The 14,537-nt window shown below is 36.6% G+C and overlaps 1 protein-coding gene across 8 annotated transcripts in view; it reads left to right on the plus strand.

Moving 5' to 3' along the window:
* LOC103151896 (protein phosphatase 1 regulatory subunit 1C) overlaps positions 1-14,537 on the plus strand; it is a 21,530-nt gene that overhangs the window by 4,286 nt on the left and 2,707 nt on the right. For 2 of the 8 annotated variants that reach the window (XM_016681844.1, XM_016681845.1), the window contains exons 4-5: positions 681-735; positions 4,787-5,592. In XM_016681844.1, coding sequence (XP_016537330.1) covers positions 681-735; positions 4,787-5,121 — 390 coding nt within the window. In that variant the 3' untranslated portion in view covers positions 5,122-5,592. Of the gene's footprint in view, positions 1-680; positions 736-4,786; positions 5,593-7,346; positions 7,952-10,255; positions 10,585-14,537 lie in introns of those variants that run through there. The other 6 variants (XM_016681848.1, XM_016681849.1, XM_016681847.1 and 3 more) reach the window with 4 other exon arrangements.

The raw sequence follows: 14,537 nt of genomic DNA on the forward strand, positions 1-14,537 counted from the left end.
GCACACACGCACACACACACACACGCACACGCACACACGCACACACGCACACACACACACACACACGCAGTCACATGAGAAGCAGCACAGAGCTGCTGGAAGCTGGAGGTCCGTCTGAGGGGAACACGCTCAGACTACGACTCCCCCTCACACTGAAACTAAGCCTATAATCTGTCCTGATTAACAAGTAAAACCAGCTAAACATGACCAGAAAACTGAACCTAAAAAAAATATACATAATCATAGTTACTTCTAGATTTAACATGGTTGTATTTCTGTTTTCAGAGGCGCAGGTTACATTGGAGAGCTTTTCAATTTGTTCATAAAACTGAATTCTGCATTTCTTCAAATTATCTTTGTCTGATGTTATGTTTCCTTCAATGCAAAGGTAATCATTTGTAATGAGGCAAGCACATTTTTTGACTGATTAGAGTAGTGATATTTTTTTACTGTCATACTGAGTTTCTTCAAATGTTGAATCAACTCATGTTTGAGATTTTTACCCAGCTAAAGCCTCACGGCAGCATGTGGAAACAAATAACTGCAGAGCAGGTTTCCCTCTAAATTATTTTACATACAGTATTTATGTCAGAATTAGTTTTCCCTTTCTTACCAATATTAACTCACCAGAAGGAAATGTTTCGGGGGATTCTCAGTAGTTTTGGGGTTTTGCCTTGCAGGCCTCAGACGCCGCTCAGAGGAAGCAGAGCACATACGCCCCCCCATCAATGAAAGGTAAACACTTCAATCCTGACTTCATATCGGTTAGAAAAGTTCAACATTCCTGTAAAAATGAATGAAAACCACTTTGAGAACAGAGAAAATGACTAGAGGAAAAGTTTTCTGGTTCAGTTCAAAGGTTTTTTTTGCTGATCACTAAAGGGGCTGGATAAAAATAACAGATGATTATAAATACGGGTGCCCTGATAAATCGCCTCTTGGTTTTCTTAAAGCTGCAGTGTATAACTTTAATAAAAAATATTTTTTGACATTTTTTTTAAACTCACCATGTTGTTGGTATGGTGTGAGAGATGATCTGTGAAAAAACTGAGATCCTGCCTTCCCACAGTGCTAACTAAAAACCACCAATCAGAGCCAGTAGGCAGGTCTTTGCGCTGTCAATCACCATCCATGTGGCGCTGCTCATCCTCCTGTCCCCACAACGCTGCAGCTAGCAGAGTCTGTCCTGAATGCTAAGGTGAGTTGAAGTAGCCACTGATGACGACAGATAAACGGTTTTCCTGTAATGTTGCTGTTTCTCCACCATTAGCACATTGAGTAGCATGTTCATGAGGATGACTGACAGCGCTAAGACCCTCCTCATGGCTGTGACTGATTGTTTTTGGTTGGGAGTGGTGGTGGAGTAGCTCATGAGGAGATCAATCTTTTCACAGATTATCTGTCTCCACACATGGTGAAAGGTTTAACAAATATGTAAAAATGATTTTTTTACCGCTGCTTTAATGTTGGCCGATCTTATCCACCGATCTGAAAAGCAGCCACTGTCCCTGACTACATACGTGTGAACATATGCAATTAACAATAGTCACCACACTGTTCCCAATTTGGAAACTGTTTTGCTATATAGTAGATTTTCAGACAAAACAAAAATTGGTATTTGCCAAAATCGGCATTGGCAGGTCAGGCTTTTAAAAGATTAGTGATCGGCCAGAAAACTGCAATTGGTGGCCCATAGAGAGGGAATGAACTGAGAATGTAACTCATGAACAAAAGGCTCAAATCCAAACACCCCACACAGCTCAGAACCTTTCATCCATCCTTTCTCTCTTTCTTTCTTCTTTCTTTCTTTCTTTCTTTCTTTCTTTCTTTCTTTCTTTCTTTCTTTCTTTCTTTCTTTCTGTCTTTCTTTATTAAAGGCTCATTTTGCTGGTTCTGATAAGTTTATTTGTAAAGGTAGTTTTACAAGTTAGCACCTTGATTCTTATTTTACTTTAAGAATTTTACTTATTCTTATTTAATCAGGTTTCTTTGTATTATTAGATTTTAAGATTCACTTTTAAAAACCTAATCAAGGACTGGGTCTATGAATTAGCTTTCAGCTAATTAGCCTTTAGCTTAGCCTACAGAATGGACAATGGTTTCTGTTAAATCTAACATTGCTTTCATGTCTTGTTCCTAAATTAATACATTTGTGGTAATAATAAAGCACTTGGTAAATCTAATAAAAACATAAACAGATTTTTTCTTAAAAAGTTGTGTAGTCATCATTGTTGTCCAACTTATACTAGATCTACTTGTGACATAATTTAGCAACAGTGATAAAATTCTTTGATATTCTAGGAAAAGAGATGAAATGTTTGAACCTATGTTATTTATTACTGGATGTTCAGAATCACTGGATCTGCTGAGAGTTGTAATTCAGTTAATATGTCTGATGGTTTCCTTCCTGCTTGGTTGTGTTTTACTTTCTGTTTGTTTTGTTTGACATGCCATGCTTTTTTCTGTTGTTTTCATAGTTTCTGGGTTTTTTTTTGGCTGGATTGGAGTTTTTTTATTTTCCTTTTTTAGCCTCTGGTCTTGTCAGTGGAGTCCAGTTGGTGGTGTGATGCTGGGGAGGAACACATGTCCATAATCACACAATTTATCTAATTTTATTATTGTATTAAAACTGAAGTCAAACACTAAAGAGAACCCAATAATCTCTCAGCACCACAGCATATCTGCTGTTTTTGAAATTAAACCTCTTTGGAAAACTACTAATACTTCTTGAGCAATTCTATATTTTGTCATTTTACAATCAAAGACTTCAATATTTCTTCAATGAGATTTTGTGTAAAGACCAAACACAAAGCAGCACATAACTCTGAAGAGGAAGGGAAACAAATAGATTAAAAAAAAAGAAATCTGTGTCTTTGTATTCAGCCCTGAGTGAAATTTTTGTAAAACCACTTCCAGGTTTCACCAGCTAGAAACTGAACCTTTTATCCAGCACCATAGCTCAAACTCACAGAGACTGGATGAAGTGAACCTCTGAACTTTACATTTTTTGTCTTGCCTCCTCATTTGGATTTAGATCAAGGCTTTGACTTATTGCATGAGCATATAAGTCAAAGTCTCACTCACTGAAACTGAGTGAGAAAACACTCAATTGTGGTGTTTCTCAAATGGAAACACCGCAATTGAGAAATTAATTTTTTTTTTTGACATTAACGGAATCAGATTTGTAAAGGAACACTTTCAGTCTCTAGATGGGTAAAAGTTGTGAAATATTCCCCCAGAAGATAGCAGCTCTAACAGCAGAAAAGAGATTCATCAAAGTATTTGTGGAAATCAAATGTAATTTTCTTCTACTTCACAATCTTCACTAATTTCTGTTGGGCTGTTGCACAAAAGTCCGATAAGAAAGCATAGAAATGTGTGGTCGTATTATGGCTAAATGTAGAAAAGAAGAAAAGCATCAGAATATTTTTGCAAGACAGTGCAGCTCCTCACTCCTGATGGAATTAGAGGCTCTACGTTTGCGCAGTGAGAACATCACTGTTTCATCACTTTTCAAAGAGCTTCAGCTCATCCTATGGCAACAAAACAATGGAAAGTGCAGCTGTATGATGGCTCTCAGCCGTGAATAATTCATCAAACCGTTTCTTGCAGAAAAGCAGAATCACTTCCTCCAGTGAAGTTTGAAGGAAGTTAAATAAAAGTGTTTTCTCTAATACATTTAAGATAAACTGCATGTTGGAAAAGGTGGATATTCAAAAAAAATAAAACGAGGGGAAAGAAGATGCGCAACACATGATTACATGTAAAGAGCGCTGACTCGATTCTGGGAAGAGCCGGAGTGTAAAAGCTTTTCTTTAATCGATCCCAGCCGGGTGAATCTGCTAAAAGCCTCCTGAGTGACTGCCAACGCACCAAACACTGAGGAAGACTTAGACTGGTCACAGCGCAGAAACAGAAGGAGGACGGTTTAGGAGCAACACATGTTTCTCTCTTGCGTGGTTAGTGATAGTAATATTTTTAAAGTAGGGATACACAGATCCACTTTTTTCTCTTCTGATAGCAATACTGGTAGCGATTTCTGAGGTCTAGTATTGGCCGACACTAGACCTCAGAAAAAATACAGAAAAATAATAAATAATACAGAAAAAAGTGCTGAATGGACTTAAAATGTTTCTTTGTTTTTAAACACAGACATAAATGAACTGAATTACAAATTTATGTAATAACTCTGCACCAGTACTTACATACACCAACAGCTTCACAAGCTTGTTCAAACAAGTAAAAACAACAATTTTAGGTTAGGAGTATAAAAGTTAATTTAAAGTCACTAATAAATAAACTGAAACTGACAGAAACAATATTTTGACTAACTTGTAAAAATAAACTAACAAACCTTTCGAGTAGTTCAGAAAGTGCTATTAGGAATTGTCAATATAATATAAAATAAATAATAAAGCATGATGCTGCTCAGAGCACAAAGCATAGAATTATACTGAATAGATCTGCCCTCATGGATCAGGCATGATATTGATATCAGATCAGTATATCTCTATTTCAGACTGTAAAACAACAGCGGTTTCTACAAATGCTAAAAATCCAGAGAGATATAAACCTTTGGATTAGATCCCAGAAACTTAGAATATTTATGCTCTAACCAACGCACTGGATTACTGGACTCTTGTATTCATCCCTCTTTTCAGTTAGAATCTTTACTTATTATTTTATAGCTTTTTTCCCTAGTTTTCTTAAAACGACTGCTTCCACTTTGCAGCATTGTACCTGTAGTTCAAATGTATGTCCACTAGAGGTGCTGTTCTCTCCTCAGACCTTCAGTTGGGGGTGGAGCAACATCTCCTGGGGGCGGGGCTCTGTGAAACAGACAGCCAGCTGAGCCCAATCACCACGCAACTGTATGCCACTGGTTACACGTGGGCCAATCACAATCAGCCAGAGGAAGCCAATGGGAATGAGGCGTGTTTGCTGTTAACCAATCAGGAGAGAGACGTGACAGAGAGCAACAGCTCAGGCGGTAAACTGTTTATTAGATCAAAGAAGGAAGTTTATTTTTTTATAAATTGTAATGTCATAGACAAATTTGATTGGTCAGATATAGTTTGCATGTATTTTAGACAGAATTATTGTTTGAAGAATCAGCCTTAAGTAAAAATGAAAATAAGTGCAAATATAAACTGGAAAAATGTAGTATTAACTTACAAAAACAGTTGCAATAAAGTTAATTTTCCGAGAATATTTTTTTTAAAGTTACATTTTAACAAAATAAATGCATAAAAAATTCACAAAGTAAGATGTACAACTATGCAGTTCTGTTTATTCATGAGGTGCCAGTTCACATGTATTATCTAATATTTATTCAATTTTACAGAATCCAGTTCCGTTATTATTTTTCATTGCTATTTAATGCCAAAGAACAAAGTTGTAATCAGGTATTAGTAAGTTCTACTGTAAGCTTGTGTACTTTGTCATATTTAAAATATGTTCCTCTGCTCAGTCTCACAGGTCTCATCTTGAAAAAAAAAGTAGTGTTTTTCAAGATGAGGTTTGAATCTTACTTAAAGAACAGGGATTTCTTTGTTTCAATTGGAAACTTCTCATCAAAGAGGTCAAAGGTCACATATGGGGTACCCCAAGGTTCAATCCTAGAACCCCTCTTATTCAATATTTATATGGCCCCACTGGTTCAGATTATAACAGGAAATAAGATTATCTGCCATAACTATGCAGATGATACACAGCTCTACATTACGATGTCACCAGGTGACCTTTGACCCCATCCAATCACTGAACAGATGCTTAGAACAGATAAATGTGTGGATGGGCCAAAACTTTCTCCAGCTGAACAGAAACAAAACTGAAGTTATTATCTTTGGACCTCAAGAGGAACGAACTAGAATCAGTGCACAGCTTCAGTGATTACAACTGAAAACCAGCGATCAGAACGAAACCTGGGAGTAGTGATGACCTCTGACCTGAACCTTCAGAGCCACATTAAGTCAGTCACAAAGTCGGCCTTCTATCACCTGAAGAACATCTCCAGGATTAGAGGACTGATGTCTCAGCGAGATCTAGAGAAACTCATCCATGCGTTTATCTTTAGTCGTATTGATTACTGCAACAGCGTCTTCACAGGTCTGACTAATAAATCAGTCAAACAGCTGCAGCTGATCCAGAACGCTGCTGCTCGCGTTCTGACTAAAACCAGGAAGATGGAGCACATAACACCAGTTTTAAAGTCCCTACACTGGCTCCCTGTAACCCAGAGAATAGACTTTAAAATATTGCTGTTAGTTTATAAATCACTAAACTAACAGCTAAACTAACAAAAGGTTGATACTGCTGTTGCTGTATCAACCTCTGCATGGTTGCAGTTTTTCTGTTTTCTCAGTCATCTTTATTTATTCAAATCATAACATCATTAATGTTTTCATTTATTCACATGAATTGTAACGTTTGCTTTCTTGATTTCAAACAATTTCTTTCCAAAGTGAAGATACAATGTGCCAGTTTTGGAGGAATTTGTCAGTCACTTGTCATTCGCTATGTCAGAGCAGCTCTTGTCAGCCGCAGGAGATTGTTTGTTCTCTGGTGTGTGGAGCGACATAAAGCCAAATGCCAGCAATAAACCGAAAAAAAAAGGCCTTTAGTGTTTCTAAAGATCTAATTTTTTGACAAAAAACAGCATAAAAAATTTATAATTTTAGTTTTTTTCCAATGCCATAAAAGCTACACTTGCAAGCAAACATATGATAGAAAGATTATAAGATGGAGTGTTACGGCCATAGTAAGAAAAAATGAAAATGTAAAAATGAAATTATGAGAATACAGTCACAATATTACAAGAATACAGTCACACTAAAGGGAAGTCGAAATAATACCAGATTAAAGTCATAATCTTACAAATTTATTTTTGTAATACTAAGACTTTATCATATTATTTTGACTTTAATCTCTTATGACTTTTTTTGTAATACTATGACTATTCTCATAATACCAGGACTTTATTCTCACAATATTATGAATTTATTCTTCTAATTCTAAGACTTTTTTCTCATTATTTTGACTTTACTCTCATACAACTTTTCTGTGGGAATAACATTATTTTACTCTTCTATGACTGTATATCATGACTTTATTCTTGTAATAGCATGACTTTATTTTCATAATTTTACCTTTTCATTTTCTTGAAAAGGTAAAATTTTCAAGAAAATGAAAATACTCTGTCGTAAGATTAAAAAGCCAAGTGGTTCTGTATTGTGTTGAACAGCATTCATATTTGTCCTGATAAAACTCTACTGCTGGTACTAACTCTCTGTCTCTCCCTTTCGGTTTCTCCTTCTCTTGTGGTTTTATGCACGTTTCCCTCCCAGATTTGTCCACCACCACAGCTAAAGAAGCGCCCAGCCCCGACTCCATCTCCCGATAGCTGCTTCTGCTTCATCTAAAATCGCTTCTGTCTTTTTGTGTCTCATTAACCAACTGTTCTCCTGTCTGCTTTCCCACTTATTCCAATATTGCTCTACTTTGCTAATATCCAGAACTTAATTAGTAGTTTGATTTTTTTTTTTGTTTGTTTGGGTCAGTCTGAATTTTTAAAATGTGGCTGTGAATAAATCAATATTAAGGGCAAACAAATGTCTGAGTGTTGTCTTCTTAAACAATAAGGCAGATTTAAGTCCTCTATTTTTAGAATAATATGAAAAACAGTTCGGATGAAATTGAAATGTTCCACTGTTATTCCTTGAAATGATCTAAACAGAGTGGAATGAGCCAAACCCAAGCTGTTAGAGATTTAACCATCAGGGACGGTACCGGCCGTCTGAGAGGCCCAGCATTCATGTCGCTGCAATAGCAGCTGAAATAACTTCAATGTTTTTCTAAAGAAGAGTGTATGGGGAGCAAGAAAAAAATGCCCCCACTGTTTCTTATAGATATGGCCCCCAAAAGACTGAACATCCTCAGGAAGGATATCCTCTAAAAAGAAAGAAAGAAAACAAAAGAAAATAAATTTACCAGAGGTCTGACCACTGTTTGTGTTTCATCCTCCACTCAAAGGATGGTGAAAAGATTTTTTCAGTTGCTCGTATATTGTTATTTGTGTCGCTTTGTCTTTTATGCTATCTGTACATCTGATCCGAATATATGTGGTTTTTTTTCTTTGAATTTTCATCTAAATTTTGGCCTTGATTCCAAGAAAACATGCAAAGAATTGTTGACTTGATCTGTGTTTGTGGGACCACAGTGAATATAAGTTAAAAAGTTCCTCATTTTTATCTAGGGGGATTTTCTGGTGCCTTGTGTGAGAGAGACCTCTTGTCTGATAAAGTTTAGTTGAAATTTCTCATGCTTGGGGTTGATAGGAGATCCTACATGTCGTCTGCTTCCTGGATGTGGCCGGTACATCCAGGAGTAAGAAAGAGGCTTGCAAATATGAGATGTGTGTAAACAAGATGTGGCTTCCTCAAGTCCGGCCTAATTTCCCAGAATGTTTAGAAAATCATTCAATTTCTTTTAATCAACATCACCTGTTTGTCTGGCAACCAAGAAGTGACTTTTCTGAGCTACTTGTATTGCTTCACCATCCACTGGAGAACCTCCCACATATAAGCTCAGTAAATAACCATGTTCTTTCAACAGCTGTAAAACTGATGCAGGGTACCGCCTGGGATCCAAAGAACCATCCAAATCTGTTGGACAAACATTCATTGCCTCTGCTCCTTCCTTCTAAAGGTCCCACATATTTGGCCTTACTTCAATCCATGGAGGTCCGTACAGATTCAAAGCAGACTCAAAGCGGATGTCTGTCTGACAAGTCCATCCAAAGATAGATTTTTATGACCATATATGTGTACTTTGTGTTACGTGACACCAAGCTGATTCAATTGAGAATCAATTCACCCAGTGGCGAGAATGCACAGTGTCACCACCATTCTCTGTTCCATGCTGACAGGTGTGTGAAGGCTGCCCAGATGGAGAAACAAACGGGGTGCCCAAATGGCTCATCAAATTTGCTAAATTTGTAGGTTTAGTGTGACAAATTTAGCAAAAATGATTGGGACTATGAAATCCCAATCATGTGCGGAAAGTCAATGCAGCTCATAGAGTATGCACAGCATGTCATGTGTCATGTGGGAACCTGAAGACCAACAGGTTCAAAGAAATAAAAAGCTGGACTGTAGTCCTCCTTGATTATCAGCAGCCTTTTGTCTCAATTCCACTGAGCAGTACGGCAGAGTTTGGTACACTACACTATTTTGTTTGCTGACATTGTAAAAGCAGCCCGAATGTTGTCTGACCAATACCACAACATTCTTTGGACCCCTACAGTTCAGAGGACAACTGTAATGTGGTTAGAGTGGAGCTACTGGCATTACACAACACTGTCCGCTGACTGGCCAACAGAAAAACTTCACTATGTGGAGGCATACTGGTGAATCACGTTTGTCGTCACACTAGTATGCCGCCATGTTAGCTGTGTGGGTTTAACCCTACCTCACCAATGAGAGGCCACCTGGTGGAGGAAGCTCTCTCCTGCTTGTCGAACTGACCCTTTACGTACTGCTCAGTGGAAACAAGGCATTAGATCTGGAGAGCGAGCAACATTCCCCAATTGTTATTTGGGAGATCTTTCATGTTGCCTGCTGTGAAAGTGGAAATCTGTCATAACTGAGAGCTTCAAAGACCTTCCCTGCCCTTTCCCTTAGATCAGAAAAAAAAATCCAGATTAAGTAGAGATCTTTTGTTTTATGAAATAATTAAACAAACCTGGGGCCTCAGTTCAATTAGAAGCCTGAAAACATTTTTTAGTGTTAGTCATTGTTGTTAGCTTGCTGTATTACTTCTATTGCTTATCAGTAGATATGGGTAACTGAATAATAATTCATTTACATTTCGATTCTCTAAGTAGGGCATGGTGATCTTCTCATAATCTGTATGCGACATTTGTCTGAAAATAAATCTTTACAGAGATAAATTAGACTCGTGACCTTTTTGTTGAGTGGAATTGTTCAATGAGAAGGAAACAACAGTGAAAATTCACCACATTTACTCAAGTCTAGATTAAATTTAACATTGTTTTATTTGCTTAAGTTGAACATATAAATTATGCATTTCACGTTTCAAACTGAATTGCTGAAATCAATTAACTTTTTGATAATATTCTAGTTAGCTAAGATGCAATGTAAATGCATCAGCTCACCAGGGTAGAACACTGGGCTGAACTGAATGGAGGAAAACATTGTCTAGTGATGATGACTGCGTTTCTTTTTTTTTAATGAAGGTAAACTGGAAAGAACTGTACCTGAGGAAGAAGAGGAGGAAAGCAGCCATCAGGGATGACTGATCTGCACCAGCAGCAAAGATACTTCAGCACAGAAGAAGCAGGCATATATTTTGAAGTTTGGAAAAATCAAGATGAACGCCTACATCAAATCATATATAATAGTGATAGCTCACATAGTGTTACAAAAGAAAATATATTTTTTTTATTTGAGAATGTAAACAAACTGTATTCAGCATTAATACCTGCTGAAGTTTTCCAGAAGCACCTCACCATCGTGTTCTATAAACTCGAACAGTAAGTTTACACACTTATTGTTCCAACCTTTACATCTGTATGAGTGAGTTTATTCGGAGACAGTACAAAATCAAAATGGTGTACTTATCTTTTCACCCTTTTAATTCTTGCATTGTTAAATGTTTCATTTCTAATATTAGGCAACCAAATGCCTTTTAAACAGTTGCAGAAAATAATTTGAGGCTGTAAGTTGACAGGTTTTAGACTTTTCTTAAGTTTCAAGATTATCCAAACAAATAAGCAAATAAAAAATGCTTAGGATACAAAGTGTGCATTTTTAATTGTTTGCCAATTAGCCGCTCTCTGCAACAGGATAGCCACATTAACTAGCTACAGCAGAAGCTAGACTTACAAAGGTCAACGATTTGAAAGAAATTAAAAAATAATTGTTAACTGACAAAATATTATTTTCATTTTATGTATATAAAATAGAAACAATTAAAAGCTTAATAAAAATAGACACTTAAAAAATGTTTTTCTCCCACTTCCAGCTTTAATGACACATTAGCTTGAGCTAATATTAGCTTAATTAGCAGGTAGAATGGGGTAAAATGAGTCTTTTTTATTTGTATTTTTCTACTTATGTTATCTCGGCATGTACAAATGACATGTGACTGTAACAAAAATGCTTACCTTTATTTCAGAATGTCTTTTTTCAGTTGAAATGCAAAACATCACGAGGAAAACATTGGTCCTGTGGTTCTATTTGGCCCGGTAAACTGACCGCCTACATAAGCTCTCGAACATCCTACCAACACAACTATTTTCTTCCCAGAATTTAGGGACAGAGATTCTGTTTCTCTCTGCTAATTCAAATGGCAATTTATAGCATTTTTAAGTCAGGCTATGGAAGTGGTGTTTACCCCACAGCCACCAACTGGCCCACCTTAGCCTAGCTTTGCAAATCAAATGTACACCATACATGTAGATGATTTCCCATCTACATGTATGGTGAACATTTTAAGAGCTAGGCTAATTTGTTCTCAAGTCCTTACAACTGAAATGTTAAGCAAAAACTTACGCTGACATGCAAAAACACTTCTTTTTTTTAAAGAAAAAGAAAAAAGCTAAAACTAAACAAATTTGTCACATTGCCACACAATTATATCAATTAAAGGCACAGCGACATACCTAAAAAATATTTTAGTAAAATAAACAGCAGTCAGACCTTAACAGAAAATGAATCTATAAATGAGTGTTTGAAATATGAAAAGGAAAGATGCATATCAACTAGATTGGGATTTGGCTCACATTTCAAAAATACTGTATTTAGCCAAATTTAATGAATGGAAACATCAAAGTCTGCTGTTGAGTGAAAGCCACTAATGTTTGTGTTCTGACTTACTATGAAACTAGAATGAATGAAAAACAATGTGAGTCATGAAAGACTCAGTTTATGTTGTATTTAATATTTCCATTTTAAGGTTTTTATTTTGTAAGTGAAACTATAATAATAATAATAATAATAATAATAATAATAATAATAATAATAATAAAGTCATTTTTTCAACCGGCTGTCCTGGATAATTTCTACCATTCTTAAATTGGAATTGGGTTCGCACTTTGGGAAACCCTGGCGTAGTGTTTGCTAATTCAGATGAGATGAGCAATATGTTATCATATTGTGCCTTTGCAATTTCTACATCAGACAGTGATATTTAACTGATTCAATGTTTTTACATAAACTCTTTTTAATAAGAGCTAATGTGCATCTGATTTCATATTATCCTGAACACCCAGGATAATATCCTGGGTGCGACACAAGCGCTGTTTTTGCATAATAGTAAGAGTTTGAATAGAGTGCCCCCTGCTGGCGTCTGCCAGACAGCAGGACTCTTTCTGGGTTGGATTAGTTTTTAGCTCTATTTTATTATACCCAGGTTGTTGTTCCATTCTTCCACAGAAATATGTACCATCTGCAATTTGTTTTATAGCTTTTACTCAAAAGAAACCAACATGCAAGAGTGAAAACAAAAATGTTCTAAATGATTTTTGGCAATCATCAAAAGTGTTGTTTTGGTGGATTTGTGTTTAAATGTCTTTTCTTTGTAATTCATTTTTTGTTTCTTCTGACAATACATAAATTTAATGTTTTTAAGCTAAAACGTTAACAGATTCAAGTCAAGAGTCCTGACTATAGTCTGTGGAGGAAGCTACACATTAGGGTGATGGTGAGACACTTTCCCGCCTTAAAACTTGGAACTCCTCACCAAAGATGCATTGAGTCACAATACAAGTTAAAGTTAAAAACAAGTAAAAATCTGGTCAACCAATCATAATTAATGGAAGGCTTGAACAGATTTTTCTATTGATCATTGGGGAAAGAAGGTGGAAACCATTGTTGGTGTGCCGTCTACAACAAAAACCAAGACAAAAAAGCTTTCCCCCCAAAACTGATGCTACTTTCATATTGCTTTATGTTTTGAGAAACATATTTATATTTATTAACTAATTAACTGCTTGATAGTTGATTAATTGTACTGACAGGAGTGTGAATAACTTTGGACTTAACTGTACATCTCAAAACTGAGCAGGAACCTTGTCTGTCTACATCAGTGAAAGTCAGCAGACACAGAGGACGCCAGTGAAAGAGGTCCTTGTGGACTCATTGTATCTTGAAGATAACTGCAGGATATGACCACCTGGCTGTGTGAAAACCCAAAATATGACCCCTAGCAACTTGTAATGAATCTAGGAACTGTTCTCTTCGTGGTCACCTTCATTAATGTTTTAGCAGTAGAATACAATAGAATAGATTACAATATACTTTATATACTTAAAGGTTGGGCCCACTAGCAGCTGCCATTAACACTCCACAAATGCTCTAGTTCCAAACATAAACCTGCCAGCCACTTACAATACAATGCACTCGTATCGAATTGCATCAAAATCAAAAGATTCCTTCTGGATAATTAACTGTTTTTAATCACTACACATTTTGTACTTAGCTCTGCTCTACAGGTCAGTACATCCATCAGAAACCGTTGCTGATATGAGCAGGTGGTGCCCCAATCTGTTTCAGGTCTGAAACAGATGTAAAGTTAAAGTCTGTCCTAAACAATCGTTGGTATTCATGCTTTCTTTTCCTGGTTCAACATAACCAGATCATTAGTAGCCTGGTAAAAACCAGGCCTTGTTCTGCAAGTTACTTCACCCAGAGGGTCTGGACCCCAGCTGTTGAGAAATTATTGCTTCCTTGAGACCTTGAGGAGTGGACTCTGTTGAAGTTGTAAATTTCACTCCATCGCTAAATATTTGCTTATCAGACATGTGTTTAATTTATTATACTGGCATTACACCAATTCATGGTCTGTTACACACCCAACATCTAACTGTGACATTAGCGCGCTCCACCTGAGTGTCGCGCTAAGATCGCGGGACAGTTAAAAGGTTAATATGCTGTTTATACAAGGACCAAAATAAAAATATATACATGTGACGATTAACATAAAATATTGCAGATGTTTTCCATTTGTCCCTTAAAATCCTAATACCAAACTGTAAACATACAGCTGATAAGAAAGAAGAATCCAGTGAAAACACCACCAGGAGTGTTTACATATATATATTTATTTTGTCTTATTGCAGCTCCAGGTTTTTGTAGTTTCACAGGTCAGAGGTGGATTAGCGTTTGAGTTGCTTTTTCAGCAGAGGAACTGGTTGAATTTATTTCCTGTTAATAAAGTTAAGCACAACGGATTAGTAAAACCTCGGAGTGTGGATGGTCAGCTTTCAGCTTCATGAGTGTAAAAACGGGGCGAGGAAAACACCAAGTCTGCTCCAATAAGGCCCTCCGAAGAGGGAACAGCTGAGGGGAATGTCTGCAGCCGTTCCTGTCACTTGTTCCCTCAAAGTTTTTGTTCCTGCTAACAAAACTGCCGCACAGTCCCACTTAAAAAAAAAAAAAAAAAAAAAAAAAAAAAAAAAGGCATCACACACCATTAATAAAACACTTCACCACTTCCAAGCCCTGATACACAAGATT

This window comes from Poecilia formosa, unplaced genomic scaffold (assembly GCF_000485575.1).
Source record: "Poecilia formosa unplaced genomic scaffold, Poecilia_formosa-5.1.2 Scaffold296, whole genome shotgun sequence".
NCBI lineage: Eukaryota > Metazoa > Chordata > Actinopteri > Cyprinodontiformes > Poeciliidae > Poecilia > Poecilia formosa.